At 47.3% G+C, this 27277-nt stretch overlaps 1 protein-coding gene across 1 annotated transcript in view; it reads left to right on the forward strand.

Annotated features, from left to right (window-relative positions):
* The window catches only part of FEZ1 (fasciculation and elongation protein zeta 1), a 99016-nt gene that overhangs the window by 15260 nt on the left and 56479 nt on the right, over nt 1-27277 (forward strand). Inside the window, 2 exon segments of the mRNA XM_030221134.1 lie at nt 3608-3941; nt 15936-16035. Coding sequence (XP_030076994.1) covers nt 3640-3941; nt 15936-16035 — 402 coding nt within the window. The 5' untranslated portion in view covers nt 3608-3639.

The following is a 27277-nucleotide window of genomic DNA, read 5'->3' on the forward strand; positions in this document are numbered from 1 at the left end:
TGGGGAGCACCTCTCGGTTTCGGGCCTCCAGAGAGCTTTGGGGGAACAAAGTGGGGGGAGGGACACAGGGAACATACTGAAACGCTGGGCCCAAGATTTGCAACGACCTAATTTGAGCCTTGATTTTCAGAAATTAATTGCACGAATTCCCACGCTGTCAGGTAATGCGACATTGCGTGAATGTCAATTCAGAATCACATATAGAGCATACATGACCAAATGTCAGGTGTTCCGATTTGGGGGTGTCCAAGATCCGACTTGTGCGAAATGTGGACTGGGAGAGAGCACATGGTTTCACTCGCTCTAGGAGTGCCCAAAAATAAGATGTTATTGGGGGGATATAATCAAGTATTTGGAATCAGTGTTACAGGGAGGTGTTCTCTCTTCCCCAGAGGGATTTCTGCTTGATAGACATGAAGTCTTTGGGCAGCATAAGGGGGGGGCTCGGCAGTTCATTCGAAAGGCGGGAATTATAGGGAAAAAGCTTATTATGGAGGCGTGGATGCAGGAGGAACCGCCGGACTATTGGCACTGGCGGAACCGCATACATGAGCTGATGATGCAGGAACGTAGGTTGGTGGGATGCTCTCCTAGAAGACGGAAAGCGTTTCTGAAGATTTGGGAGCAGTATATTCAAACTCTGTCAGCCAAGGCTCGCAGTTTCATTTTGAATCGCCTTTGAAGTTTTTTTTTTTTTTTTTTGTCTTATTCATCATTGGTGGCTTGGGGGGAGGGGGAGGGAGGGAAGGGTGGGAAGACAAGGTATGGGGCTTGTAGGGTAAATTAATTATATGTAAGTTTAACAGTGTCTATATCCCATGTTGTAATACAGTATGGATAAATGTTTCTTGAGGGGGTGGGGAGGGAAGGGGGGGGGGGTTGCCTGGGGAGAAAACCGAAAAACTATTTGACGTCGGAAGGAACACCGACAGTTGTCTGTTATATTAGTTCTGTTATTGATGTGCTGTTATTGACTGAAAGATGATAAAAGCATTCTATTCTGTATGTTAAGTCAATAAACAGATTTAAACATAAAAAAGAAAAAAGCAACTTAGCTGGCTAGGCAAAACTGCATGCAGCGTCTTAGGCAGGCATCCACACCCGATGGACGCATTTCGCCATGGGGCTTCTTCAAGGGATAAGGATGCCCAAATCCTAGCTGAGGAGATCGCTGCTCCAGCAGTCCAATTCTGACACCACAAGGGGCAGGGGGCTTTCCATATCAATCTTTGTCTCCAGGGACATGTGATGAAGAGCCGTCTCTTGCTTCACTAACCTCTCTAGTATCAAACAGGTGGAATTCACCATCTACCAACATCTTGAATCAGCTGTTGCACAGGTGCCCCTTCAGCCTCCTGCTTCTCATGCAGCTCATGTTCACCTTTCACACTCCATTGGAAATAACCTATTTTTCAAAACTTTCAATCAGTAGCATCAGTACATGGCTAACACTTTTCTTCCTCTCCAGGGCCAGGGAGCTTCTTACTACCAGGAGCAGAAAGTGTGCAAAGGATTGGATACCATTAAAGCCCCCTTCCCAGTGGCGTAGCCACAGGTGGGCCTGGGTGGGCCAGGGCCCACCCATTTAGGGCGCAGGCCCATCCAACAGTAGCACATGTTTAGTGGTAGCTGGCGGAGATCTCAAGCTCTGTCAGCTGAAGACTTTCCCCTGATAGTAACAGAATTCTACTCTCCACAATACTGGCGCCTGCGCATGCTCAGATTTCAGCGCATGCCTGCTGCAGACTGCCAAGGTGGAAAGAAGCATTTTCCTGTCAGCTGAGATATGTTTTTGGTGGGGGTGGGGAGAACATTTGGTGCCCACCCACTTCTTACCTAGGCCCACCCAAAATCTGTTGTCTGGCTACGCCTCTGCCCCTTCCATTACTGTCTTAACCATATTCCTTATGCCATCTGTCACAAAATAGTTAAGAAACCCAGTTCTCTCCCTTTAGCCTAGCTGCGAGCTCCCTGCCCCACCCCACTCCTCCATCATTCCCCATATTATGCTAAGATATGGGCCCAGGTTTACCTATCATTATCAGTCACCTGGATGTGTAGCAGACCCCAACTATACTCTCCTCCTGATGCTCCCCCACGTTACCTACAACATGCCTCATCCAGGTACCATCAGGAAGAGGAATACGTAGCATTCTTGGCTCAGGGGCACACCCAACTGCAGTGCCACACTGCTCTCTTCCCCCCTCTCCTCCACAGCATCCCGGCATCTGCATTCCAGTCTCTGAACCCCAGTGTCAGTACAGTCGTCCTTGGCGCCTGCAGCGATTTATTCTCGCTGCTTGCACTGGCCCCCGTAGGCTTCTATCTGCCATGTTCCTCCAGGCAATGACGTTAGCAAGGGTGGGACACAGCAGATGGAGGCCTGTGGGGCTGGCGCAAGTAGTGAGAATGAATAGCTGCAGGCACCAAGGACACCTGTACTGACATTGGGGAGGGACGAAGCTCAGAGACCGGAGCGCAGATGGTGGGACACAGCAGAGGAGATGGAGAAGATGTGGGGTAGGTGAAAAAACCTCTGTGTTCTTACAAAATATCTCCAGGAAGCAGGGGCGTAGCCAGACTTCGGCGGGAGGGGGGTCCAGAGCCCGAGGTGAGGGGGCACATTTTAGCCCCCCCCCAACATTGCCGACCCCGCTGCTACCACCAACTTTGCCCCCCCCCCCACCAACGACCCTCTCGACCCCCCAACCCCTCCCACCGCCAACCCACCATCGCCTACCTTTGCTGGCGGGGGACCCCAACCCCCGCCAGCCGAGGTCCTCTTCTTCCCGCAAAAGGCTTCCTTCTGTTTCTGACGTCCAAACCTTTTGCGGGAAGAAGAGGACCTCAGCTGGCAGGGGTTGGGGTCCCCCGCCAGCAAAGGCAGGCGACGGCGGTAGGGGGGATCGAGAAGGTCGTCAGCAGGGGGTCCAGGGCCAAATCTACAGGGGCCCAGGCCCCCCTGGCCCCACATAGCTACGCCACTGCCAGGAAGATATTTGTGATGTGGTGTGGCTGGGGGGGGGGGGGGGAGGAGAGAGCATGTGCATGTGGAAGGGCCCATCCAATTTACTTCTGGGCCTATCCGAAATACCGGGTCTGGCTACGCCTCTGGTAGCATTCTGACCAATCCAGATGTGGCTGGTGAAATGCACATTACTACCTCTTCCTTGGGCTGCTCTGCAGCCAGACATGGCTCCGATGGTATAGACCGAGGATCACCCACCTACTAATGCTGGAGAGCACTTGGTAATTGGGGACTAAGAGATAACAGTAACCTCTTGAACCTTGTGTTCTCAACCACCTGCAAGGCTGGTCATTTAGGGCAATCATCTCCCCAATGTACTGCTTCACCACTTTCAATGCTGAAAACCACCCAGTCCCATCCAAGATGGTCTCCTTAGACAAGTGCTGGGCCTGCTTACCTGACAACTTAGTGGGAGGGAAATGTTGGCCGTTCAGCTTGGGAAAATGATGTTTTTTTTTCTTTACCTTTCCTTTCACTGCAGTATCTTTTCTCTGCTGTTATATATTTCTGAATACTGTTGAAAAAGGGTTCAGTGTACAGAAAGAGAGCATTAACTGTCTGTTTCCCCATATTTCCAAGGTACCTTGTCCCTAATACCTCCCATCTCTCCCATGATGGAAGCCCCATTGGTCAGCCTGGATGAAGAGTTTGAGGACCTGAAACCTTCGTGGGAGGAAAAATTGGGCAGTGTATACAGGACCTCACTGCGGCACCTGGAGGACCCCTCCCTCTCTGAGCTGGAGAACTTCAGCTCTGAGATCATTAGTTTCAAATCCATGGAGGACCTAGTGAATGAGTTTGATGAAAAGCTGACAGTTTGCTTTCGAAACTACAATGCCAAGACTGAAAACCTGGCCCCAGTGAAGGATCAGAGGCAGATCCAGGAGGAGGAGGAGCATCTGCAGGAAGAACGGTGAGTACAGCAGGGCTAAAGAGAAAAATCAGCTGAAAGGTTACAGCGCTGGACTGTAATTCTGTCAGGAAGCATGGACTACCGGTAAGAGCAATGGGCTAGGAAGGAAACAGGAAAGCCAGGGTTCAAATCCTGATGACACGTCTCTTGCCTAGTATGAATTTTACACGTAGGCACATACATGGCAGACTCACACATGCACATACCTTACAGAATCCCCAGGCCCCGCCAGCAAAGGAGTATTCCTCCAGCACTGCTCTTCACTCCACCACGTTGTCTGCTCTGCCTAGGGACCCCTGCCAGCCAAACCAGAGGCCCCGGCCTGAAGCCATGTGTCTGCTCCTCCCCAGCTTTCAATGGGGGCCTGGCACTGGAGTTTTCTGTCTCCTGCTCCTGTCGGGACACGATCACCCAGGTCCCGTCAGGAGCAGGAGAGAGAGAGAGACCACAACACCAGGCCACCCTTGGAGGCCAGTCCCGGAGGAATTCCCCCCTCCCCCCGCTCCTCCCCTTCAGCGGCCCTGAGGACTGGACTTGGAAAACACTGATTTATAGTATTCTACAAGTTACCTGCACGTAAGCAGGAGTCACACCTATGCATGCTCCACCCAGGTGTCTGCCCCCTTGCATTTTCATGTTGAACCACGTACACGAGCCCTTGTAGAAGAGTGTATAGCAGGGCGTAGCTAAGTGGGCCCACGGGGGCATGAGCCCCCGTAGATTTGGCCCTGCCCCCCCCCCCCCCCCCCCCGCCAACCCCTTTGTTTGTTTTCTAATTTTTTAAGAACTTCTATTCGTTCAGCCAGTGTTCAAGTCTTACAGTTGCGCGACGACGACGACTCCAGTGTACACTCTAACAACATTCTTTCGTTTATTCTGCCTGTGGCAGTTAACCAACGAGATTTCAAATTTACCGCCCCTTTGTCACATGCCAGTCGGCTTCCATATTCCGTGCGTGCGCTTATGCGGAGTCTTTCCTGCAGAGGAGCGTTCTTAAACCATGCATATAAGCGAATCTTGCACTTATCAGTGGTGTGCTAAACCGAAGTTTGTCCCTATAGAAATTGATGGTGCCAAAAACGGGACCGAAGTACGGCATGCAGTTGAACAGAGCATGCGCTTATCCGATGTGCACTGTATATATATATATATATATATACAGCTGAAAGCAAATCTTTCCAAAAATGGATGAAGGATCCAAATGAAGATAAGTCAAATTGAATGCACTGATAAGGAAGGTATAGAGAGATTTTGAAAAGATGCTTGCCTCAGAAACAAAAATATATAAAATGGCCAAATTTCATATTTTTTGTATTAATGGCCATTAAAACAGATTAACGCGTGAGCCCTTACCACCACCCGTTATGTAAGCGGTAAGGGCTCACGCAGTAAGCGCACACTAATCAGTTAACCATGCAACAATATAGTGAATGATACATACCTGTAGCAGGTGTTCTCTGAGGACAGCAGGCTGATTGTTCTCACGACTGGGTGACGTCCGCGGCAGCCCCCACCAACCGGAAGAAGCTTCGCGGGCGGTCAGCACGCAGGGCACGCCCACCGCGCATGTGCGGCCGTCTTCCCACCCGTGCGCGACCGTTCCCGTCAGTTGAATGACAAGCAAAAGATGAAAATGCAACTCCAAAGGGGAGGAGGGAGGGTAGGTGAGAACAATCAGCCTGCTGTCCTCGGAGAACACCTGCTACAGGTATGTATCATTCACTTTCTCCGAGGACAAGCTTGTTCTCACGACTGGGGTATCCCTAGCTCTCAGGCTCACTCAAAACAAGAACCCAGGTCAATGGAACCTCTCAACGGCGAGGGTATAACAGAAATTGACCTACGAAGAACAACTAACTGAGAGTGCAGCCTGACCAGAATAATTTCGGGTCCTGGAGGGTGGAGTTGGATTTAAACCCCAAACAGATTCTGCAGCACCGACTGCCCGAACCGACTGTCGCGTCGGGTATCCTGCTGGAGGCAGTAATGTGATGTGAATGTGTGGACAGATGACCACGTCGCAGCCTTGCAGATCTCTTCAATAGTGGCTGACTTCAAGTGGGCCACTGACGCTGCCATGGCTCTAACACTATGAGCCGTGACATGACCCTCAAGAGCCAGCCCAGCCTGGGCGTAAGTGAAGGAAATGCAATCTGCTAGCCAATTGGAGATGGTGCATTTCCCGACAGCGACCCCTAGCCTGTTAGGGTCGAAAGAAACAAACAATTGGGCGGACTGTCTTTGGGGCTGTGTCCGCTCCAAGTAGAAGGCCAATGCTCTCTTACAGTCCAATGTGTGCAACTGACGTTCAGCAGGGCGGGTATGCGGCCTGGGGAAGAATGTTGGTAAGACAATTGACTGGTTAAGATGGAACTCCGACACCACCTTCGGCAGGAACTTTGGGTGGGTGCGGAGCACTACTCTGTTGTGATGAAATTTGGTATATGGAGCATGAGCTACCAGGGCTTGAAGCTCACTGACCCTACGAGCTGAAGTAACTGCCACCAAGAAAATGACCTTCCAGGTCAAGTACTTCAGATGGCAGGTATTCAGTGGCTCAAAAGGAGGTTTCATCAGCTGGGTGAGGACGACGTTGAGATCCCATGACACTGTAGGAGGCTTGATAGGGGGCTTTGACAGAAGCAAGCCTCTCATGAATCGAACGACTAAAGGCTCTCCAGAGATGGCTTTACCTTCCACACGATAATGGTAAGCACTAATCGCACTAAGGTGATTCCTTACTGAGTTGGTCTTTAGGCCAGACTCTGATAAGTGCAGAAGGTATTCAAGCAGGTTCTGTGCAGGGCAAGAACGAGGTTCTAGGGCCTTGCTCTCACACCAAACGACAAACCTCCTCCACTTGAAAAAGTAACTCTTTTTAGTGGAATCCTTCCTAGAGGCAAGCAAGACACGGGAGTCACCCTCAGACAGACCCAACGCAGTGAAGTCTACGCCCTCAACATCCAGGCCGTGAGAGCCAGGGACTGAAGGTTGGGGTGCAGCAACGCTCCGTCGTTCTGCGAAATGAGAGTCGGAAAACACTCCAATCTCCACGGTTCTTCTGAGGACAACTCCAGAAGAAGAGGGAACCAGATCTGACGGGGCCAAAAGGGCGCTATCAGAATCATGGTGCCGTGGTCTTGCTTGAGCTTCAGTAAGGTCTTCCCCACCAAAGGTATGGGAGGATAAGCATACAGGAGGCCGGTCCCCCAATGGAGGAGAAAGGCATCCGATGCTAGCCTGCCGTGTGCCTGTAGTCTGGAACAGAACAGAGGCAGCTTGTGGTTGGTATGAGAGGCGAAAAGGTCCACCGAGGGGGTGCCCCACTCTCGGAAGATCTTGCGTACCACTCTGGAATGGAGCGACCACTCGTGCGGTTGCATGACTCTGCTCAGTCTGTCGGCCAGACTGTTGTTTACACCTGCCAGGTATGTGGCTTGGAGGAGCATGCCGAACTGGCAAGCCCAACGCCACATCCCGACGGCTTCCTGACACAAGGGGCGAGATCCGGTGCCCCCCTGCTTGTTGGTGTAATACATTGCAACCTGATTGTCTGTCCGAATTTGGATAATTTGGTAGGACAGCCGATCTCTGAAAGCCTTCAGTGCGTTCCAGATCGCTCGGAGCTCCAGGAGGTTGATCTGCAGATCCTTTTCCTGGAGGGACCACAGACCCTGGATGTGAAGCCCATCGACATGAGCTCCCCACCCCAGGCGAGATGCATCCGTCGTCAGCACTTTCGTGGGCTGCGGAATTTGGAATGGACGTCCCAGGGTCAAATTGGTCCGAATGGTCCACCAGAGCAGTGAAGTGCGGCAACTGGTGGAGAGGCGGATGACATCTTCTAGATTCCCGGTGGCTTGAAACCACTGGGAAGCTAGGGTCCATTGAGCAGATCTCATGTGAAGATGGGCCATGGGAGTCACATGAACTGTGGAGGCCATATGACCCAGAAGTCTCAACATCTGCCGAGCTGTGACCTGCTGAGATGCTCTGGTCTGCGAAGCGAGGGACAGGAGGTTGTGGGCCCTCGCTTCGGGAAGGAAGGCCTGAGCCGTCTGGGTATTCAGCAGAGCTCCTATGAATTCCAGAGACTGTTGGCTGGAGATGGGACTTTGGGTAATTTATCACAAACCCCAGCAGCTCCAGAAGTTGAATAGTGCACTGCATGGACCGGAGGGCTCCCGCCTCCGAGGTGTTCTTGACCAGCCAATCGTCGAGATATGGGAACACGTGCACTCCCAGCTTGCGTAGGTACGCCGCTACCACCACGAGGCACTTTGTAAACACTCGTGGGGCAGAGGCGAGCCCAAAGGGCAGCACACAATACTGAAAATGCCGTGCGCCCAGGCGGAATCTGAGATACTGTCTGTGAGCTGGCAGTATCGGGATGTGAGTGTATGCGTCCTTTAAATCCAGGGAACATAGCCAATCGTTTTTCTGAATCATTGGCAGAAGGGTGCCCAAGGAAAGCATCCTGAACATTTCTTTGACCAGGAATTTGTTCAGGCCTCTCAGGTCTAGGATGGGACGCATCCCCCCTGTTTTCCCTTCCACAAGGAAGTACCTGGAATAGAATCCCTGCCCTTCCTGCCCGGGTGGTACGGGCTCGACTGCATTGGCGCTGAGAAGGGCGGAGAGTTCCTCTGCAAGTACCTGCATTTTTAGGTATAACTTGTCTGGAATGTTTTTACGTTTGGGGAGCGTGCCAGGTGCCCTTGACCTGGATTGGCCACTGTCGGTGACAGGATGCTGGGCTAGATGGACCTTTGGTCTTTCCCAGTATGGCACTACTTAAGGATTGAGCTCCCGGAGGACAATTTGGAGGCAGGGAGGCCAAATTCAGGGCGTATCTGCACCGCACTATTTGGAGAACCCACTGGTCGGAGGTTATGAGAGGCCACCTTTGGTGAAAAAATTTTAACCTCCCTCCGACCGGCAGATCGTCCGGTACGGACACTTTGAGGGCGGCTATGTTCCCGTGGATCCAGTCAAAAGCCCGTCCCCGGCTTTTGCTGTGGAGGCACAGGGGGCTGCTTAGGCGCACGCTGTTGACGAGAACGAGCGCGCTGGGGCTGTCCCTGTGCCTGACGAGGCCTTCGGGCCGGCTGGGTGTACCTACGCTTTGCAAAAGAATAGGGCACAGCCTGCCGGGCCCGGGAAAAACGTCCACCTGCTGAGGTGGGTGCTGAAGGCGCCCGGTGGGAGAGCTTGTCGAGGGCGGTTTCCCGCTGATGCAGTTGGTCCACCAGCTGCTCGACCTTCTCACCAAAAATATTATCCCCCCGGCAAGGGACGTCGGCCAGTCTCTGCTGGGTACGGTTGTTCAGGTCAGAGGCACGCAGCCATGAGAGCCTGCGCATCACTATACCTTGGGCCGCAGCACGAGATGCCACGTCACAGGTGTCATAAATACCCCTGGACAGAAACTTTCTGCACGCCTTCAGCTGCCTGACCACCTCCTGATAAGGCCTGGACTGCTCCGGCGGGAGCTTATCGACCAGGTCCGCCAGTTGCTTCACATTGTTCCGCATGTGGATGCTCGTGTAGAGCTGGTACGACTGGATGCGGGTCACGAGCATGGAGGATTGGTAGGCCTTCCTCCCAAACGAGTCCAGAGTGCGAGACTCTCGCCCCGGGGGCGCCGAGGCGGTATCCCTCGAACTCCGTGCCCTCTTGAGAGCAGAATCCACGACCGCCGAGTCATGGGGCAATTGGGGCCGCATTAACTCTGGGTCCGAGTGGATTCTGTACTGGGACTCTGCGACGGTTTTTCGGGGCTGAACAAGAGAGAGCGGCGACGCACGACTCTCTCCAGCGCGGAAAAAACAAGACTGGCGGGAATGGTTGTGCACGGGCGGAAAGACAGCCGCGCATGCGCGGTGGGCGTGCCCTGCATGCGGACCGCCCGCGAAGCTTCTTCCGGTTGGTGGGGGCTGCCGCGGACGTCACCCAGTTGTGAGAACAAGCAGCCTGCTTGTCCTCGGAGAAAGCTGCGCTAACCAATTAGCACAGAGCATGCCCAATTGCCACTCTAGACGTCCCTTGTAGAAAACAAAATTGGGGAGCGGGGGTTCAATATTCAGCTGGTGGTACTGCATGTTTTGCTGACCGCCGCTGGCATTATTCACGGATATTCATTGCTGGGCCACATCCAGATATCGGCATAGAATATCCAATGTGTGTGGTTTTGGATAACACATGTTCGGTTAAGTCATTATTCAGAACTTAACCGGCCATGGTTTGCCGTATGAAGATAAGATTGCCTTTTATGCGGTCCCATTGATGAGCCACTTAAGTGGTGAATATTGGCACTCAAAGTTGGTCCTGTGTGGTTTTTCTGTTCCCCGTTCTGCTGCCGTTGCTGCAGCTTCTAGACCCAGGTATGAGGGGGGCTATGGAAGAGGTAGAGAAAGGGAAAGGGACATTATGATGGAAGATGTTGGAAAACCAAGAGGAGAAGATGGGGCAAGTATGGAAACAGAAAAGGGAGATGTTGAACATGGGGGTAGGATGGAGATAGGGAGACGGAAAGAGAGCAGAGATACTGGACCAGGGAAAGGTAGGGATACTGAGTAGAAATGCTAAACAGGAAAAGTTAGGGACATGGAGGGACATGGACATGGGAAAGGATAAGGATACAGGGGGAGGATAGAGATAGGGACTCAGAGGGAAGGCAGGGGATAGAAATACAGAGGGAAGATGGATTGTGGACATGGAAAAAAAAGAAATCCAAATGGAGACCCTGGAAAGAGAGTTAAGAAAAGACAGAGGTAAGCAAAATCCAGAGACTGGCAGAAGCATGATTAGAAAGATGACTAGACAACAAAGGAGAAAAAGAATTTAATTTTCTATTTAGTGATTGGAGTATTTCAGTTTCCCCAGGGGGACAATTAGTGTAGGAAGGTTTAAAACAGGTTTGGATAAGTTCCTGGAGGAAAAGTCCTTAATCTGTTATGTTACAGGGAATTTACAACCCACTTTTTTGAAGGAATTCAATCAAGGCGGTGTACAGTAAGAATAGATCAAGCATGAGCAATAGGCAATTACAGCAGTAAAATAGTCAAATGTATAGTATATTACTTGCAGTGTCAACACAATAAGTAATAGACCATTTTAATCGACAGTGTAGGGTATAAGCAAAGATGGAACATATAGATAGGTAAGAGATTAAGAGGAGTTAGAAAATAAGGTAACTAGTTTAAAGAAAGTTGCACATGAGGTCAGAGAGATGGTTAAATATTATCTCAAGTAGGGTAGGAGTGGATAAACATGTCCTGCTGCAGTATGTGCAGCCGAAGCCACTCCTTGTGTGTGTGAGTTACCTCTTCCATTAAAGGCCTGGTTGAACAGCCAAACTTTCACCTTCTTCCTGAAGTAGAGATAGTCTTGTGTTAAGCAGAGTCTTTCAGGCAATGCATTCCAGAGTGTGGGGACTACTCCGGAGAAGGCTCGCTTGCGGGTATCACGTCGTGTAACATCTTTTGGAGAGGGTGTGGTTCTTCTTCCCTTTCTGCAAACCAAAACCAAGACGTCTAACAGAGTTCATAACTTCAAAAATTCCAGCTGATCTTGGTGATGTTATGCAGATAGAGCCTGGCAGAATCTTCCTCATTCAGAGGAAGCATTGAGCACCATGAGTAGAGCCAAGGTAAAATGGCAAGAAAGTAAGGGGTCCTTTAAGAAAGCAGCGGGAGGGCTAACAGGCAGGTAGCACGTGCCAAATCGGCACTGTTGCCGAGGTAGCGCATGCACCCAGTGGTAATTCCGAGTTTGGCATGCGCCAAATCCCACGGTAGAAAATTATTTTTCTTTCTTCTACCACAGGGAGCAATCCCGGCAGTAATTGGCAGCATGGCCGTGTTGACACCTGCTGCATGGTTACCGCGTGAGTCAATTTGGATCTACCACCAGGCTATCGAAGGAGCCTGGCAGTAGGTCCCACTCCCAGCGCATGCCATTTCTGGTGCTACAGGAATTTTTTTCAACTAGCACAGGCATGCGCAAGGGCACATCTCTCACGGTGAAAAATGTTTTCCAGCATGGGATGAGCACGTGCTGAGCGGGAAACTGCTGTGGGATACCTACCACGGTAATACCCTCTTAGCACACAGGGTACAGTAAAAGGGCCCCTATAAGAAGTTTTCAGTCCAACGTTCAAGAAATCTTTATTTGGTATATTGCAATAGCATAGTAAATATCAAAGGAGTTTACAATTAAATGTAATATTAAAAAAATATATAAAAATGGGGAGAATAAAACAAAAGGTGGCCTAGGTTACAAATTATAAACATAAAATTCATTAAAAATTAATTAGACTAATACTTTGAAACCTAAAAACAAAAGGGGGGTAGGAAATACACGAAGACGTTTGACAAAAAACAGTTTGTAAAGAACTGAGTAGGAACCAGACCACATTCTGGAGTTTTCATTCCCTGCTGGAGTAAAACCAGAAACAGAAGAAGTGCTACTTCTTGTTTCAGGCAGGTAATGGCATAACCTTTGCTGGATTCATTTGGACCCTATCAGACAAACTCAAAAGCAGTTGCTGGAATGCCATGACAAGATTAACTCTCCATGTACTGTTAGATCTATGGGATGCCACTGTTGCAGTTAGAGAGAGAGAGAGACAGGGTCAGAGGTGATGTGGGGAGCTGGCACTCAACTACCAATAGGAAGAGTCCCCAATTTCCTAGGACTAAAGCAAGCAGGTGGATTTCCAAAAAGAAAGAGGAGCTGGACTGCCGCAGAGCTTCAACAGAAGGAAAAAAAGATATTTGCTTGCAGAGCAAACAGATGCTCATCTGGGGATTGATCTAGTTACATCAGATTTGAGCTGCCGCCTGCCTAAGGGACATCCCAAGGAAACAAATCTCTACCACTAATCAGAGGTCATTTATACAGATTTTAATCAGTGACTGGGAGAAGGGGGTGAACTGGAAACTAAAGTAGCTCTGGGACCAGTCAGCCCAGGAAGGTTTGTTTCCAGCAAAGGGCATATAGACAGTGGGATTCATATTCAGTGGAGTTAACGGGGCAGGAGTATCTCCTGCCTGCTTAATTCCCACTGACCAGCTCCCCACACTTTGGTGAGGTAGCGGGTTACCAGCTCAATTACAGGAAGTCTGAGATTTTCATAAGAGTAACCATTCTGGGTCAGACCAATGGTCCATCTAGCCCAGTATCCTGTTTCTAGCAGTGGCCAATCCAGGTCACAAGTACCTGGAAGAAATACAAATTGTGGCAACATTCCATGCTACCAATCCCAGGGCAAGCAGACTATGGACTTTTCCTCCAGGAATTTGTCCAAATCGTTTTTAAACCTCGGGCAAAAGGTTCTAGAGCTTAACTATTCGTTGAGTGAAAAAATATTTCCTCCTATTGTTTTAAAAGTATTTCCATGTAACTTTCTTAAGTGTCCCCTAGTCTTTGTGCTTTTTAGAACAAGTAAAACATCGATTCACTTCTACTCGTTCTACACCACTTAGGATTTTGTAGACCTCAATCATATCTCCCCTCATCCATCTGTTTGCCAAGCTGAAAAGCCCTAACCTCTTTAGTCTTTCCTCGTACGAGAGGAGTTCCATCCCCTTTTCTTTGAACCTTTTCTAATTCCGCTATATCTTTTTTGAGATACAGTGACCAGAACTGAATGCAATACGCAAGGTGCGGACGCACCATGGAGCGATACAAAGGCTTTATAGTATTTTCAGTCTTATTCACCATCCCTTTCCTAATAATTCCTAGCATCCTATTTGCTTTTTTGGCCACCACCGCACACCGAGCTGAAGATTTCAGCGTACTATCTACAACGACACCTAGATCTTTTGCTTGAGTGCTGACTCCCAAGTTGGACCCTAGCATCAAGTAACTATGATTCGGATTATTTTTTCCAATGTGCATCACCTTGCATATGTCCACATTAAATTTCATCTACCTTTTCGATGCCCAGTCTTCCAATTTCCTAAGGTCTTCCTGCAATATTTCACAGTCTGCTTATGTTTTAACAACCTTGAATAGTTTTATATCATCTGCAAATTTAATCACCTCACTTGTCATTCCGGGTTCTATATCATTTATACATTTGTTAAATAGCACTGGTCCCTTGGCATCTCCAGGAGATAAGACAATAGAAAATAGAAAACATTCCTCTCGGATATGCTCGGATATTTCACCGGGCATTTGATTAGTGGATGAAATAACTGTGTCATCAGATAAGTACATACCTTAATTTGTTTAGTAGTGTTAATGCAAGCCATTTGTGGGTGGACCTCATATCGATATTAATGATGGTGAACATTTTTGCTTGTCATTTGATGGTTAATGATTGTTTTTAGAATATTTTTGTCAGTATTTTAATAAATGTACGAGTTGTTTCAATTGCTTATTAGTGGACTTCTAGGTTTATATATGTTATAAGACTGCTTTAATAGTTTTATAAACCAAGGCTATATTATTTGAACACTATAAAAATAGAGACATTCTCCTGTGTCCTTGTCACCGCTTAGATTTTGCTTCCCTCTCACCCTTATAATGTAAATTCATGAGCTTCACTCACTGCTCCTATGGGTACACTATAACCTTCAGTGCAAGGCCCATGAGCCAATGGTGGATAGACCTCTAGGGTGGGCCTTGCTGAACCCTCCTCCCTCAGGCAATCATCCAACCTTCCAAACCTTATCTGCTAAGGGCCAGTCTGCCAGGCAATGCCCAAAGAATTGCCTTATTTGGCAGACTAACCCCTTGAACATACTACTAGAGTTCAGGTACCACCATTTTGAAAGATGCAGGCACTTGAGGAAGGAGCAATGGGGCTCTCCTGCCTTTAGAGGTGGGTCTGGGTCAGTGTTGGGGTGATGGTCAGCAGAAGAGCTGAGGAGGGAGTCTGAGAAATGCTGGAGCTGTTAGTGGGGAAGGGAGAAAGAGAGATGCTGAGCTTGGTAATGCACAAGGGAAGGGAGTAGGAGAGTTGCTGGTGCAGGTGGGTAGGGAAGGGGAGCAGAAAGGAAGGGAGAAGGAGATGCAGGACCTAGTGAGGCAGGAAGGTAAGGGAGATGGAGAGAAACTGGACCTGTTTGGTGGGGGATAAGTGTAGGGAAAGATGCTGGACCTGGAGGGGGGGGGGGGGGGGTGAAGGTGATATTTGATTGGGGCGGGAAGAGAGAGATTGCTAGCATAAGCCTAAGTAAGGAGGGCATTTGAAGGAGGATATCATTGGCACACTTTGGATGGTATCACGGGCCAAAGTAGGAAGATATGTTTTTGGCTCTCCATCAGCAGTTTTGGACCCAGACTGGCCTCAACTTAAAAATGAGCTAACATCACTGTACTATAAGGACAAGTTCTCCAAGGTCTTCATGATTGTAAGCACTGGGTATTATCTACAAATGAATAACCCCTACCCCGTTGTAACATAGTAGATGACGACAGAGAAAGACCTGTACGGTCCATCCAGTCTGCCCAACAAGATAAACTCACATGTGCCACTTTATGTGTATACCTGACTTTGATTTGTATCTGCCATTTTCAGGGCACAGACCGTAGAAGTCTGCCCAGCACTAGCCCCGCCTCCCAACCACTGGCTCTGCCACCCAATCTCCGCTAAGCTTCTGCGGATCCATTCCTTTACGTTTATCCCACACATTTTTGAATTCTGTTACCGTTTTCATCTCCACCACCTCCCGCGGGAGGGCATTCCAAGTATCCACCACTCTCTCCGTGAAAAAATGTTGTGTTTCCTCAATCCCTTTTAGGGGGTGGGGGCTGCAGTTTTCCAGTATATAAATAGCAATGGAACTAATCTTTTTTCCTGATCTTTTTGAACTGTTCTACATAGGCATCTCTTTCACACTTCTATATTTTGCTGTTGAGTCCCTGCAGCGAACACTGGGTGGGGGATGATTTCACCCTGGGACACAGAGAGGGCCCTGTCTCTAGCCAGGTCAAGCCCCAGCTGCCAGCTAATCACATTAACAATGGCTCTTTTCTTTGCAGGGTTTGGGATGCTCTCACCAATAGCTATATCCCATCCATATGTGAGAACTGGAGGGAGTCGAGCATGGAAGTGCTGAGTGAAAATGGCTCTGACTCAGAGGTACTTACTCTAACTGTTGTCTTCCCTTCATGTGAAATGTTTAGCAGACAAAACAAGGAGGAGAAATCCACACTGGGAGAGGAGGAATTTGAAAACAAATCAGAATGAACTGATCTCATGGGGCAGGCTGTGAAAACTGAGAACTGAGTGTCCCAGGCTGCAGTATTAATGCCATCAATGAATGTCTGAGCAGGAACTACTCAAAAGCTTAAAGCTTAGAATCAAGAAACATGACTCCATGGGTTCTAATCCTGAGACCCTGCCACAGTTTTGGCATGACCTGAGGCAATTCACTGGGTGTAATTCTATGATGTCTATTCAGTAGAAGAAAGTAAGCGCCTACTTTCTTTTATAGAATACTAGACTTTGAGCCCGTAAAAACGGGCTATTATAGGAAGGGGGGGTTGAAAGGCCCGCCCCCACTGCCGAGTTCGCCGCTGCCCCTCCCCCTCCGAGTTCGCGCCCCCCCACCGAGCCGTCACCACCCACCTTCCACCCGGCCGGGCCCTCGCTCCGCTATTGAAACAGCGAGGGTCCGGGAACGCAGCACTGAGCTCTGCTGAGCTGTCGACATCGGCCTTCGTTCTTCTTCTCTGCCTGTCCCGCCCTCGTGTGACGTAACGTCGTTGAGGGCGGGACAGAGGCAGAGAAGAAGAAGGAAGGGCGATGTCGGCAGCTCAGCAGAGCTCAGTGCTGTGTTCCCGGACCCTCGCTGTTTCAATAGTGGAGCGAGGGCCCGACCGGGTAGAAGGTTGGTGGCGACGGGTGGGGGGAGCGTTAGACGGCGGTGTCCCTCCCTCAGCAATGCGCAGTACAGACCCTCTGTGTTCCGTCCCCCGTCATCACGTATTGACGTGGGGGCGGGGCAGAGAAGGTCTCTACTGCGCATTTGCGAGTGAGTACGGTCACTCGCCGTTTATATGTTTGATTAGCCTAACAGTGAAGTACGCACCCATAATTCAGGTGTGTAACCACTTTGTGCCTAGATGCTGGAGATGTGTGTATGACTTCTAGAATTCCATAAGATAAGCGTGAGTCTCAGCCAGACTCTGCCTGTTTGTTTGCCTATCTTTAAGGCATGCACCACATCAGACAACAGGAGAGTAGTTTTGGAGGGGGAGGCGGGGCACATATTTTTTTATTTATTTGTTATTTTTTTATTTGTTACATTTGTACCCCGCGCTTTCCCACTCATGGCAGGCTCAATGCGGCTTACATATTATATACAGGTACTTATTTGTACCTGGGGCAATGGAGGGTTAAGTGACTTGCCCAGAGTCACAAGGAGCTGCCTGTGCCTGCAGTGGGAATCAAACCCAGTTCCCCAGGACCAAAGTCCACCACACTAACCACTAGGCCACTCCTCCACGTTTGTACCCCACATTTTCCCACCTTTTTGCAGGCTCAATGTGGCTTACATAGTACCGTGAGGCGTTAGCCACCTCCGGTGAAGAAACAAATACAAAGTGATGTTATGGTCGAATGAGATTCATGTCTTACAGACACATTAGAGAATCGTAGGGAAGAAGAGTTATGTGGTGTTCATTACGTGCTTTGGTTTCGTTGTGTTGCAGGATTCACGCACTTAAGAAATATGCTCAGTCTTCATGCAGTTTGGATGCTTGCTCTGCACATTTATTCACAGACTGACCTAGTTTTCCGAGTAAATGTGTATACATATAGAGAGACACATGAAGATGCACGCACGCACGCACGCACACACACACACACACACACACAGGAAGAGGGATTTTTCCGAGTAAATGTGCATATATATAGAGAGACACATGAAGATGCACGCACGCACACACACACACACACACACACAGGAAGAGGGATTGCAGTTCATCCCATGAGGCACAATCTGCATGCTTCCCCTATCATGCACCTTCTCATCCCTTCTGAACTGCCTCTTACTGAATCAGATACAGTGAAACCTAGTGAATAAACTGTTATATGAAAAAAGATAAAGCGGAATTAGAAAAGGTTCAAAGAAGAGCGACCAAAATGATAAAGGGGATGAAACTCCTCTCATATGAGGTTAGGGCTCTTCAGCTTGGAAAACAGACAGATGAGGGGGGATATGATTGAGGTCTACGAAATCCTGAGTGGTGTAGAACGAGTAGAAGTGAATCGATTTTCAAAAAGTACAAAGACTAGGGAACACTCAAGGAAGTTACATGGAAATACTTTTAAAAAGAAATAGGAGGAAATATTTTTTCACTGAATGAATAGTTAAGCTCTGGAACTCTTTGCCGGAGGATGTGGTAACAGTGGTTAGCATATCTGGGTTTAAAAAAGGTTTGGACAAGTCTTTGGAGGAAATGTCCATAGTCTGCTATTGAGACAGATGTGGGGAAGCTACTGCTTGCCCCGGGATTGGTAGCATGGAATGTTGCCACTATTTGGGTTTCTGCCAGGTACTTGTGACCTGGCTTGGCCACTGTTTGGAAAATAGGATACTGGGCTAGATGGACCATTGGTCTGACGCAGTAGGACTATTCTTATGTTTTTCGAGTGTGTGTTTCTTTTCTAGTAGTTCTTTTCCTTTTTATTTCCTGTAGTTTTTCTAAACTGCTTTGTTCTATGAAACTGGTAAGGAGGTACAGTATATCTGAAATGAACATAAACATTATGATTGCTGTGGAAGGTGATAGGTACTGAATAAACTGTGGGCTAGATTCAATAAATAGTGCCAAATTTAGGCAACAGGATGATCCGTGCTACGATCGTATTTTGTAAAGGCACTCGCCCCCTGGATTCTGTACATGGTGCCCGGATTTGCACTCCCAAATTTGTGCATGCTGCCGAGATTGCATGCAAATTGACTGAATAATGAGCTCTGAACCATCAATAGTTGGCTGCTAACAACCAATTATTGAGTTAATTGGTACCCATTAGAATATGTGCACACATCTGGCTGCACTCTATTTTATAAGGCAGGGCGCCTAACTCCCATAGTGTGTGTCTGAAAAGGGGTCATGGCCATGGAAGTGGCACAAGCACGTCAGGGGTGTTCCAAAAGGTTGTGCGCATACCAGGGGTGTAGCTACGTGGGGGCATGGGCCCCCGTAGATTTGGCCCTGGCCCCCTCGCTGCTGCCAACCCCTTCAACCTCCCCTCTCGCCGCCACCGCTGTCGTCGGGTACCTTTGCTGGCGGGGGGGTCCCCAACCCCCACCAGCCAAAGTCCTCTTCAGCGCCAGTCTCCAGCGCAGCCGTGTTGCTGATCTGTAGTGCAAGGAATCTGTTTCTTTGAGTCTGATGTCCTGCACGTAGGAACATAGGAACGTGCAGGACGTCAGACTCACAGAAACAGAATCCTTGCACTACAGATCAGCAACGTGGCCGCGCCAGAGACCAGAGCTGAAGAGGATTTTGGCTGGCGGGGGTTGGAGACCCCCATCAGCAAACGTACCCGATGGTGACAGCAGCGGGGGAGGGTTGGCGGGAAGGGGGGGTCGAAAGGGTTGGCGCTGGGGGGAGGGTCTAAAATGTGCCCCCTCACCTCGGGCTCTGGACCCCCCTCCTGCCAAAGTCTGACTACGCCCCTGGCAAATACTTATAGCAAATGAAATCAGCATGGCGGTTAGCTTAATGGGGTTTAAAAAAGGTTTGGCCGGCTTCCTAAAGGAAAAGTCCATAGACCATTATTAAATGGACTTGGGGAAAATCCACTATTTCTGGGATAAGCAGTATAAAATGTTTTGTACTTTTTTGGGATCTTGCCAGGTATTTGTGACCTGGATTGGCCACTGTTGGAAACAGGATGCTGGGCTTGATGGACCTGTGGTCTGTCCCAGTATGGTAATACTTATGTAGGTGTGCAAATGCAAGTATTCCATAATATTGTGCCTAATTTCTGGGAACACCCCTGCCCCTCCCATGCATGGCTACTCCCCTTTGGAGTTGTACGCTATGACATTTAAGTACGCATGTTATAGAACAAGGCACAGGGCAGATCCACGTGTAACTCCTAATTACTGCCAATTAAGTGCTTGTTAACACCAATAATTAATTGTTAGCACCTAAATGACTTATTAATTGCATACAGATCTGGGATGTATGTCTGACAGCAGTGTGGTACTTAAGATGCTGTAGCACAGGCTTTTGAGCACCCAAGCACACTACTACTACTTATCATTTCTATAGCGCTGCAAGGCATACACAGCACTGTACACCACACACGAAAAGACAATCCACGCTCAAAGAGCTCACAATCTAAATAAGACAGGCAGGGGCGTAGCCAGACATCCAATTTTGGGTGGGCCTGGGCCCAAGATGGGTGGGCAGAAGAACCCCACCCAGTCCTACAGGTGATTTGGTCTCTCCTTCTCTCGCCTGCATGCCATATGGTCTCAAACATCCCCCCTCTCCCACATACCTTTTAAATAGCAGATTTTCACTGGCAGTGAGAAGCAACTCATACACACTGCTCATGTTGGCCCTACAGCCTTCCCACTGCTGCAACTTCCTGTTTCCTCATAGGCGGGAATACGTCAGAGGGAAGGCTATGGGGCTGGTGTGAGCGGTATGTATCAGTCACTGCTTGCGGCAGGTGAAGATCTGCTATTTACAAGGTATGCAGGAGGGACAGTTATTGGAAGTTTTCAGCTAGTGGGGCTTCGGAATCCCTGCCAGTCACATCATAGGTGTGCTGCTACTGGGTGGGCCTGAGTCCAAAGCCACCCAGGCCCACCCTTGGCTATGTCACTGAAGACAGGTAGACAGACAGAACAACTAAGGGGTAAGGGAATTAAAGAGGAGGGGTACAGGGCAAGTCTTTCCTTGTCTCACCCCTTCCAACAAGAAGTTTGTTTCAGAGGGGGCAGGAGCTGACAGGTGATGAGCGTGCAGGTGCTCAAAGGCCTGCAACTGGGCTGACGTTTTGTTTTGCAGCAACAGCAGTCTGGAGCTCAGGTGGAGTAGAACCATAGGGTGGTGGCAGCAGAGGAAAAAAAGAGGAGGCTGATCTTGGACATCTCGGAGGGTGTAGAGAAAGAAGGTGGAGATGATGGACACCTAGGACAGTAGGAAAGGGGAGGGAGGGGGAGATGCTGTACTGTAAGGTTCACCTCGGACATCATATGCCCTCGGCCCAGCCTTGATAAAGACGCAAAGGCATTTATGTCTTCATAAAATAATAGGGACAAAGCAGCAAAACTGTAGACTCCTTCCCTGCTACTACTAGCCCTGAACACACTTTCTCATGAGTCACATAGAAGTAATCACATGCTTTTAGATATATAACCCCAGAGGTAATTTTATTTAAGCCCCTTCACATGCAAAAATTCCTTTGTTAAATTACATCCTTAAAGTCTTTTCTGTTTTAAAACATTTTTTTTTAAAGTGGCACAAAAAATGGACAGTTCCAGAACTAACACCTATGCTTACTAAGGTGCACTATAGGCGTTTATGCGCGTTAAACGCTAACATGCCCACAGAAATGTATAGGCATGTTAGCGTTTAACATGCCTTAACTTTAAAGGCGCGTTAGAAATGCTAACGCACCTTAGTAAACATACCCCCCCCCCCCTAAGGTGTAAAGTGGATTATTGGACCTTTCACAAGTTCAGTCAAACTTTATGTCAAGTGAATTCAAGAATTTTTTGATTTACTATTTAGTAAGTGGAAAGGAGTTGCAATTAATGCCTGATCATTTTTTTTTGTTTGTTCTAAATGATTATTCTGAGATATTGAACAGGATTTTAGAAAAAATGTTCCAATGGGAATTCTTTTTTTTTGTTACATTTCTACCCCATGCTTTCCCACTCATGGCAGGCTCAATGTGGCTTACATGGGGCAATGGAGGGTTAAGTGACTTGCCCAGAGTCACAAGGAGCTGCCTGTGCCTGAAGTGGGAATCGAACTCAGTTCCTCAGTTCCCCAGGACCAAAGTCCACTACCCTAACCACTAGGCCACTCCTCCACTCCATGAAATCAGATGTCCGTCTGAAGTTCCATACTATTTTAGAATAGGATCTGCTGACATACAGTTTGCTCTAAAATACACTGGGAAATGGACATCTGTGAATCACTACATGCATCAGAAAAAGCCATTTTAGAAACAAACATCTCTGAAGTATGGATGGGAAAACAGCAGGCACAGAGATATCCAATTATCCACTTCCTACAGTGTTGTCCAAAGCACTGGGTCAAAGTACTTAAGTAAAAGTAACAATGTATATTTTAATACTTAAGTAAAAGTAAAAGCACAGCAAAGAACAAATTTTAAAAACTATACTTAAGTGAAAGAAAAAAAGTTATTGCCTATTATAATACTTTTTGAATAAAACGTAAAAGTACCACCACTACAATGAATGCACCTATTATTAATGTTTTTTTATCCCAACAACTTTATTCTCTAAGGGGCCCTTTTACTAAACCACAACATGCGTGAATTTTGAGTTCCCGCCAGGCTACCACGTGGCCCGTGCGGTAATTTCATTTTTGACGTGCATCGGAAAATATTTTTATTTCCTGGTGAGTGGGTGGTAATCATCACTCTACGAGCATAGACCATTACTGCCTGGTTACCACGTGAGATCTTACTGCTAGGTCAATGGCTGGTGGTAAGGTCTCAGACCCAAAATGGACACGCGGCAATTTTCGGCACAAATTTAAAAAAGGCATTTTTTTTACAGGTGCGCTGAAAAATGATTCTGCGCGTGCCTAAAACATGCGTCTACACTACCACAGGCCATTTTTCAGCGCGCCTTTGTAAAAGGGCCACTAAATTTCAATCCACTTTGCTTCTAGTAAAACAAAATTTTTGAAAATAACTGACACTCATGCGAGGGCACTTGTGGGTCATTTAATCCAGCACAGCTTTAAAAAAGTGTTCAATACCAGCACTAGCAGGAAGAGGAATGTTCAGTCTGATAAAATGTTCCTTCGAGTTAGGCCAGGCTGCAGTATTACTGATGTCTTCTGACTGGGTCTGTAGGTATTGATCAAGGGAATCGCTGGTTTTTTTTTTAAATTTTTTTATTTATCATTTTACTTAATTACATTCACATTTATCACATAAATGTAAGGAAAAATAGAAATTAATATAAGGAAAAAGAAAAAACATTTTCTCTCAACAATATATATAATTGTCCACAATTGGGGGATCCAAGATCAGGAAAACAATCTCGAAGAAAATAAGAAAAACACCAAGTGGATAATCTTACAAATTCATATTTTCTGAGGGAGGAAGGTTAATCGGTAATTGCAGCCGGCACAGTGGTAACTAAAGGAAGTTGCTGCAGAGGGTTCTTCATCTGTTCTTTCAACTCCACAAACTCTTGTAATTTCTTGGGTTCAACAAATAAGTAATAAGGAAATAAAACACTTACAAGGGAATCGCACTAGGAAGGTCCCACCTAGGGCAGTGATTCTTGGCTTAAAAGCCAAGAGTTCACACCTCCTAGTCTGCGATTCCCTTGATATATCAGGAAATATATTTATCTTTGAACCCAAAAAACTATCAGCCATGTATCGGAAATACAATTTCAAAACATAAGGGAATCTCTGTTTGACAAAGAATGCTGTATCATCATCCCTGTCATTATTTATTTTTATTTATTGCATTTGTAGCCCACATTTTCCCACCTATCTGCAGGCTCAATGTGGCTTACATAGTACCGTCAAAGGCGTTTGCCCAGTCGGTGGATAACAAATACAAAGTTGTATAGTGATCGTGTGATGTATAAGTGGAGGGTCGGAATGGATGAAGATTGCGTGTTGTCCTGTGCAATCATAGTCGTGCTGTGTTGGTAGGTGAAGAGGGTTACGTGGGGTCGTTGGGGTAGGCCTTTTGAAGAGGTTGGTTTTTAGTGATTTCCTGAAGTTCAAGTGGTCGTGGATTGTTTTCACAGCTTTTGGGAGCCCATTCCATAGTTGTGCGCTTATGTAGGAGAAGCCGGCTGCGTAAGTTGTTTTGTATTTCAGTCCTTTGCAATTTGGGTAGTGTAGGTTTAGGTAGGATCTTGATGATCTGACTTTGTTTCTTATTGGTAAGTCTATGAGGTCTGTCATGTATTCTGGGACTACGCCGTATATGATTTTGTGGACTAAGGTGCAGATTTTGAAGATGATCCGTTCTTTGATTGGGAGCCAGTGCAACTTTTCTCGGAGGGGTTTGGCACTTTTGAAGCGTGTTTTGCTGAATATCAGCCTGGCTGCTGTATTTTGGGCGGTCTGGAGTTCTTTTATGAGTTGTTCTTTGCAGCCCACGTAGATTCCGTTGCAATAATCTGCATGGCTTATTATCTGCATTATCATTTGCATTAGAAGTAGTGCTGTCTAACTCATCACTTGCATATTCATTATCTCCACCTTCATTACCAACATCTCTTCAACAAGGCCTACAAAGAGAACCCATAACCTTAGACAACTACCTCACCAATCCACCCAATCATTAAAGTCCACCTTCTATCCTGCCTAACACCTTCCCTCTCTCTTCTCTTTCTCAAGCTTTGTACATCACCAATTGTATCTGATATCATGGAATGATTATGTCATAACCAAACTCTGTAAGCCACATTGAGCCTGCAAATAGGTGGGAAAATGTGGGATACAAATGTAATAAAATAAATAAATCATTGTGCTGTCCAGTTAGAGAGAAGGCTTTCACAAAGTTGGAATCATTGTCTGCTTTTATTCTAACAATTTTTCGTCTGATGGCAAAGTCTGTTTGAATATCTTCAAGGACTGATGCAAGATCGTCAAATGTGTCTGAACCCTTCAGTCTTAAGGCCAGACATGCAGGCTTCCTCTCTAAAGAATCTCAATCCAGTGGACAGGTCACCCCAATGTAAAATTTTCCATGGGATGAAAGAGACATATGTTTGTTCACCATGAATTGCAACCAGCTTCAGCTTCATCTCTATTTCGAAGTGACCCACTTCATCATTGATCTGTTTGGCTGGAGGCCAGTAACCAGTTCAACAAACACAGGCACTCCACTGTTCTGGCTGTTTTCCCTGAACAGCAGCATTTAAGATGGGATGATCCACTGTTTGTGTGATGAGGTTTGCAATAGCAAAATCCTGTTCCAGGTTTTGCTGTCATTTGGTTTACTGAGGAATCATCATCATTATATCTCAATTCTGCTTTTACTTTTAACTGCAAGCATCAGATGTAACTGAGTAAAGTAGTAAAAACTGGTGAAATTATGACTTCAGTAAAAGTAAAATATGTTTCCTGTACTTCTTTACAAGTAAAAGTGACAAAACCTTTACTTAAGTACAATAACTTGTTATTTTTATTTAGTTACTATACAACACTGATTTCCTAAGCACAGCAACATAGATATTCATATAGGCTATAGCTGTCAACTGACTTCCCCTCCCTCCCCACACACCACATACTCTTTGGTCCTTTCTGCCAAACACCCCCTTCCCCCATTGACATCTGGTCCCCTAGTCACAATCCTTCTCTGGACAAAAAAGCCCTGGCCCTTTCGTGTCCTACCCTTTCCCTTTCCCAATACACCTCGCAACATGCCGGGACCTACCTGCACTGTAGATAGCCTGTGTAATTTTAGACAAGGGGAACCTGAGTAAACATGTTACATCATGATACTTTTTCAAATGGAAGGAGAAAACATTTTTTCACTCAATGACTAGTTAAGCTCTGGAATTCATTGCTGGAGGATGTGCTAACAGTGGTTAAACATATCTGGGTGTAAAAATGGTTTGGAGACATTCATGGAGTAGAGAATGATACGGGAATGGGAACCCGGGGTAACCGCAGGAATGGGGACGAGGACAGAGCCTGCAGGGATGGGACGGGGCAGGGACAGAGGCTGAAAGGACGGGAACAAATCTCGTGGGGATGGGGCAGGGATAGGGATAGAGCCCATGGGGATGAGGACAAACTTTGCCCCGGTGTCATTCTCTACTTTGAAAGCTGTTAATGAATTGGACAGTTATTTATGCTCGAGTGATGCAGGCGATGATGTTTTCATTTTTTTGGAAAATCAAGCAAAAGTGCTGGCCACACCTGGCAAAATTTGCATGAGGGATCCTGTACATTCCTGACACTGGCACATCTTCTGAGAAGACATTTTCTATTGCTGGAAGGACTGTGGAACACAGGAGAGCTAGACTGAATCCTGAGATTGTTAATGACTTATATTCTTCATCCACAGATTAAAAAAATCATAACATTGATTCATAGGGCATATTTCTCCCCCACTAGGTCATACAGAATGGGTTGTATTTTGTACCCCTGGACATTTTAACAGGGTGGATTAGGGTTCCTTGGGGTAGTAGAAGTCAGCTTGCACAGCATATTGTTCCGGAATACATGATTCCTCTAATAGACCTCCCACCTAGAAATGCCATCAACACAGCCCGCACCTATCTCCAACTTCATTATCCGTCTTGCCGGGGTGTCAAATACAAGCTTCTTTTTGCCTCTACTTTTCACTACTCCAGCCCGATGACTTGGAATGCTTTACCTCTGAACCTAAAATCTCAATCTGATCATCACCTTTTCAAGAAGATGTTGAAAACGTTCCTTTTTGAAAAAACTTACTCCATTAGTAATTCTGCTTATTAGTCACCCTAATTGTTGTTAGTGTTCTCTCCTTATTGTGCTGTAAAATTCATGTGTTGTACTTCTCTACTTTTGTAATTCATGTAAGCCACATTGTGCCTGCATTTGTGGGAAACTGTGGGGTATAAATGAACCATAAATAAATAAATAAATAAATCATAAGTGTTCGAGGCTTCATCAGATGAGGACAGTGCCCGTGGGGGTTGGGGACAGAATCTGCGGGTACGGGGTGGGAATGGAGACAAAACCTGCAGAGATGGGACAGGGATGGAGACAGAACCTGCAGGGATGAAGACAGATCCCACATGATATTCTCTAACCTGGAGGACAAGTCCATAATTTGATGTTAATAAAGACATTGGAAAAGCCACTGCTTATCCCTGGGGTTTGGTAGCATGGAATGCTGCTACTTTCTAGGGTTCCTGAATCTTGTTACTCTTTGGGATTGTGCCAGGTACTTGTGACCTGGATTGGCCACTGTTTGAAGCAGAAGACTGGGTTACATGGAGGAGTAGCCTAGTGGTTAGTGCAGTGGACTTTGATCCTGGGGAACTGGGTTCAATTCCCACTGTAGCTGCTTGTGACTGTGGGCAAGTCACTTAATCCTCCATTGCCCCAGGTACAAATAAGTACCTGAATATGTGTAAACCGCTTTGAATGTAGTTGCAAAAACCTCAGAAAGGCAGTATATCAAG

Source organism: Microcaecilia unicolor, chromosome 12, assembly GCF_901765095.1.
Source record: "Microcaecilia unicolor chromosome 12, aMicUni1.1, whole genome shotgun sequence".
Classification (NCBI taxonomy): Eukaryota; Metazoa; Chordata; class Amphibia; order Gymnophiona; family Siphonopidae; genus Microcaecilia; species Microcaecilia unicolor.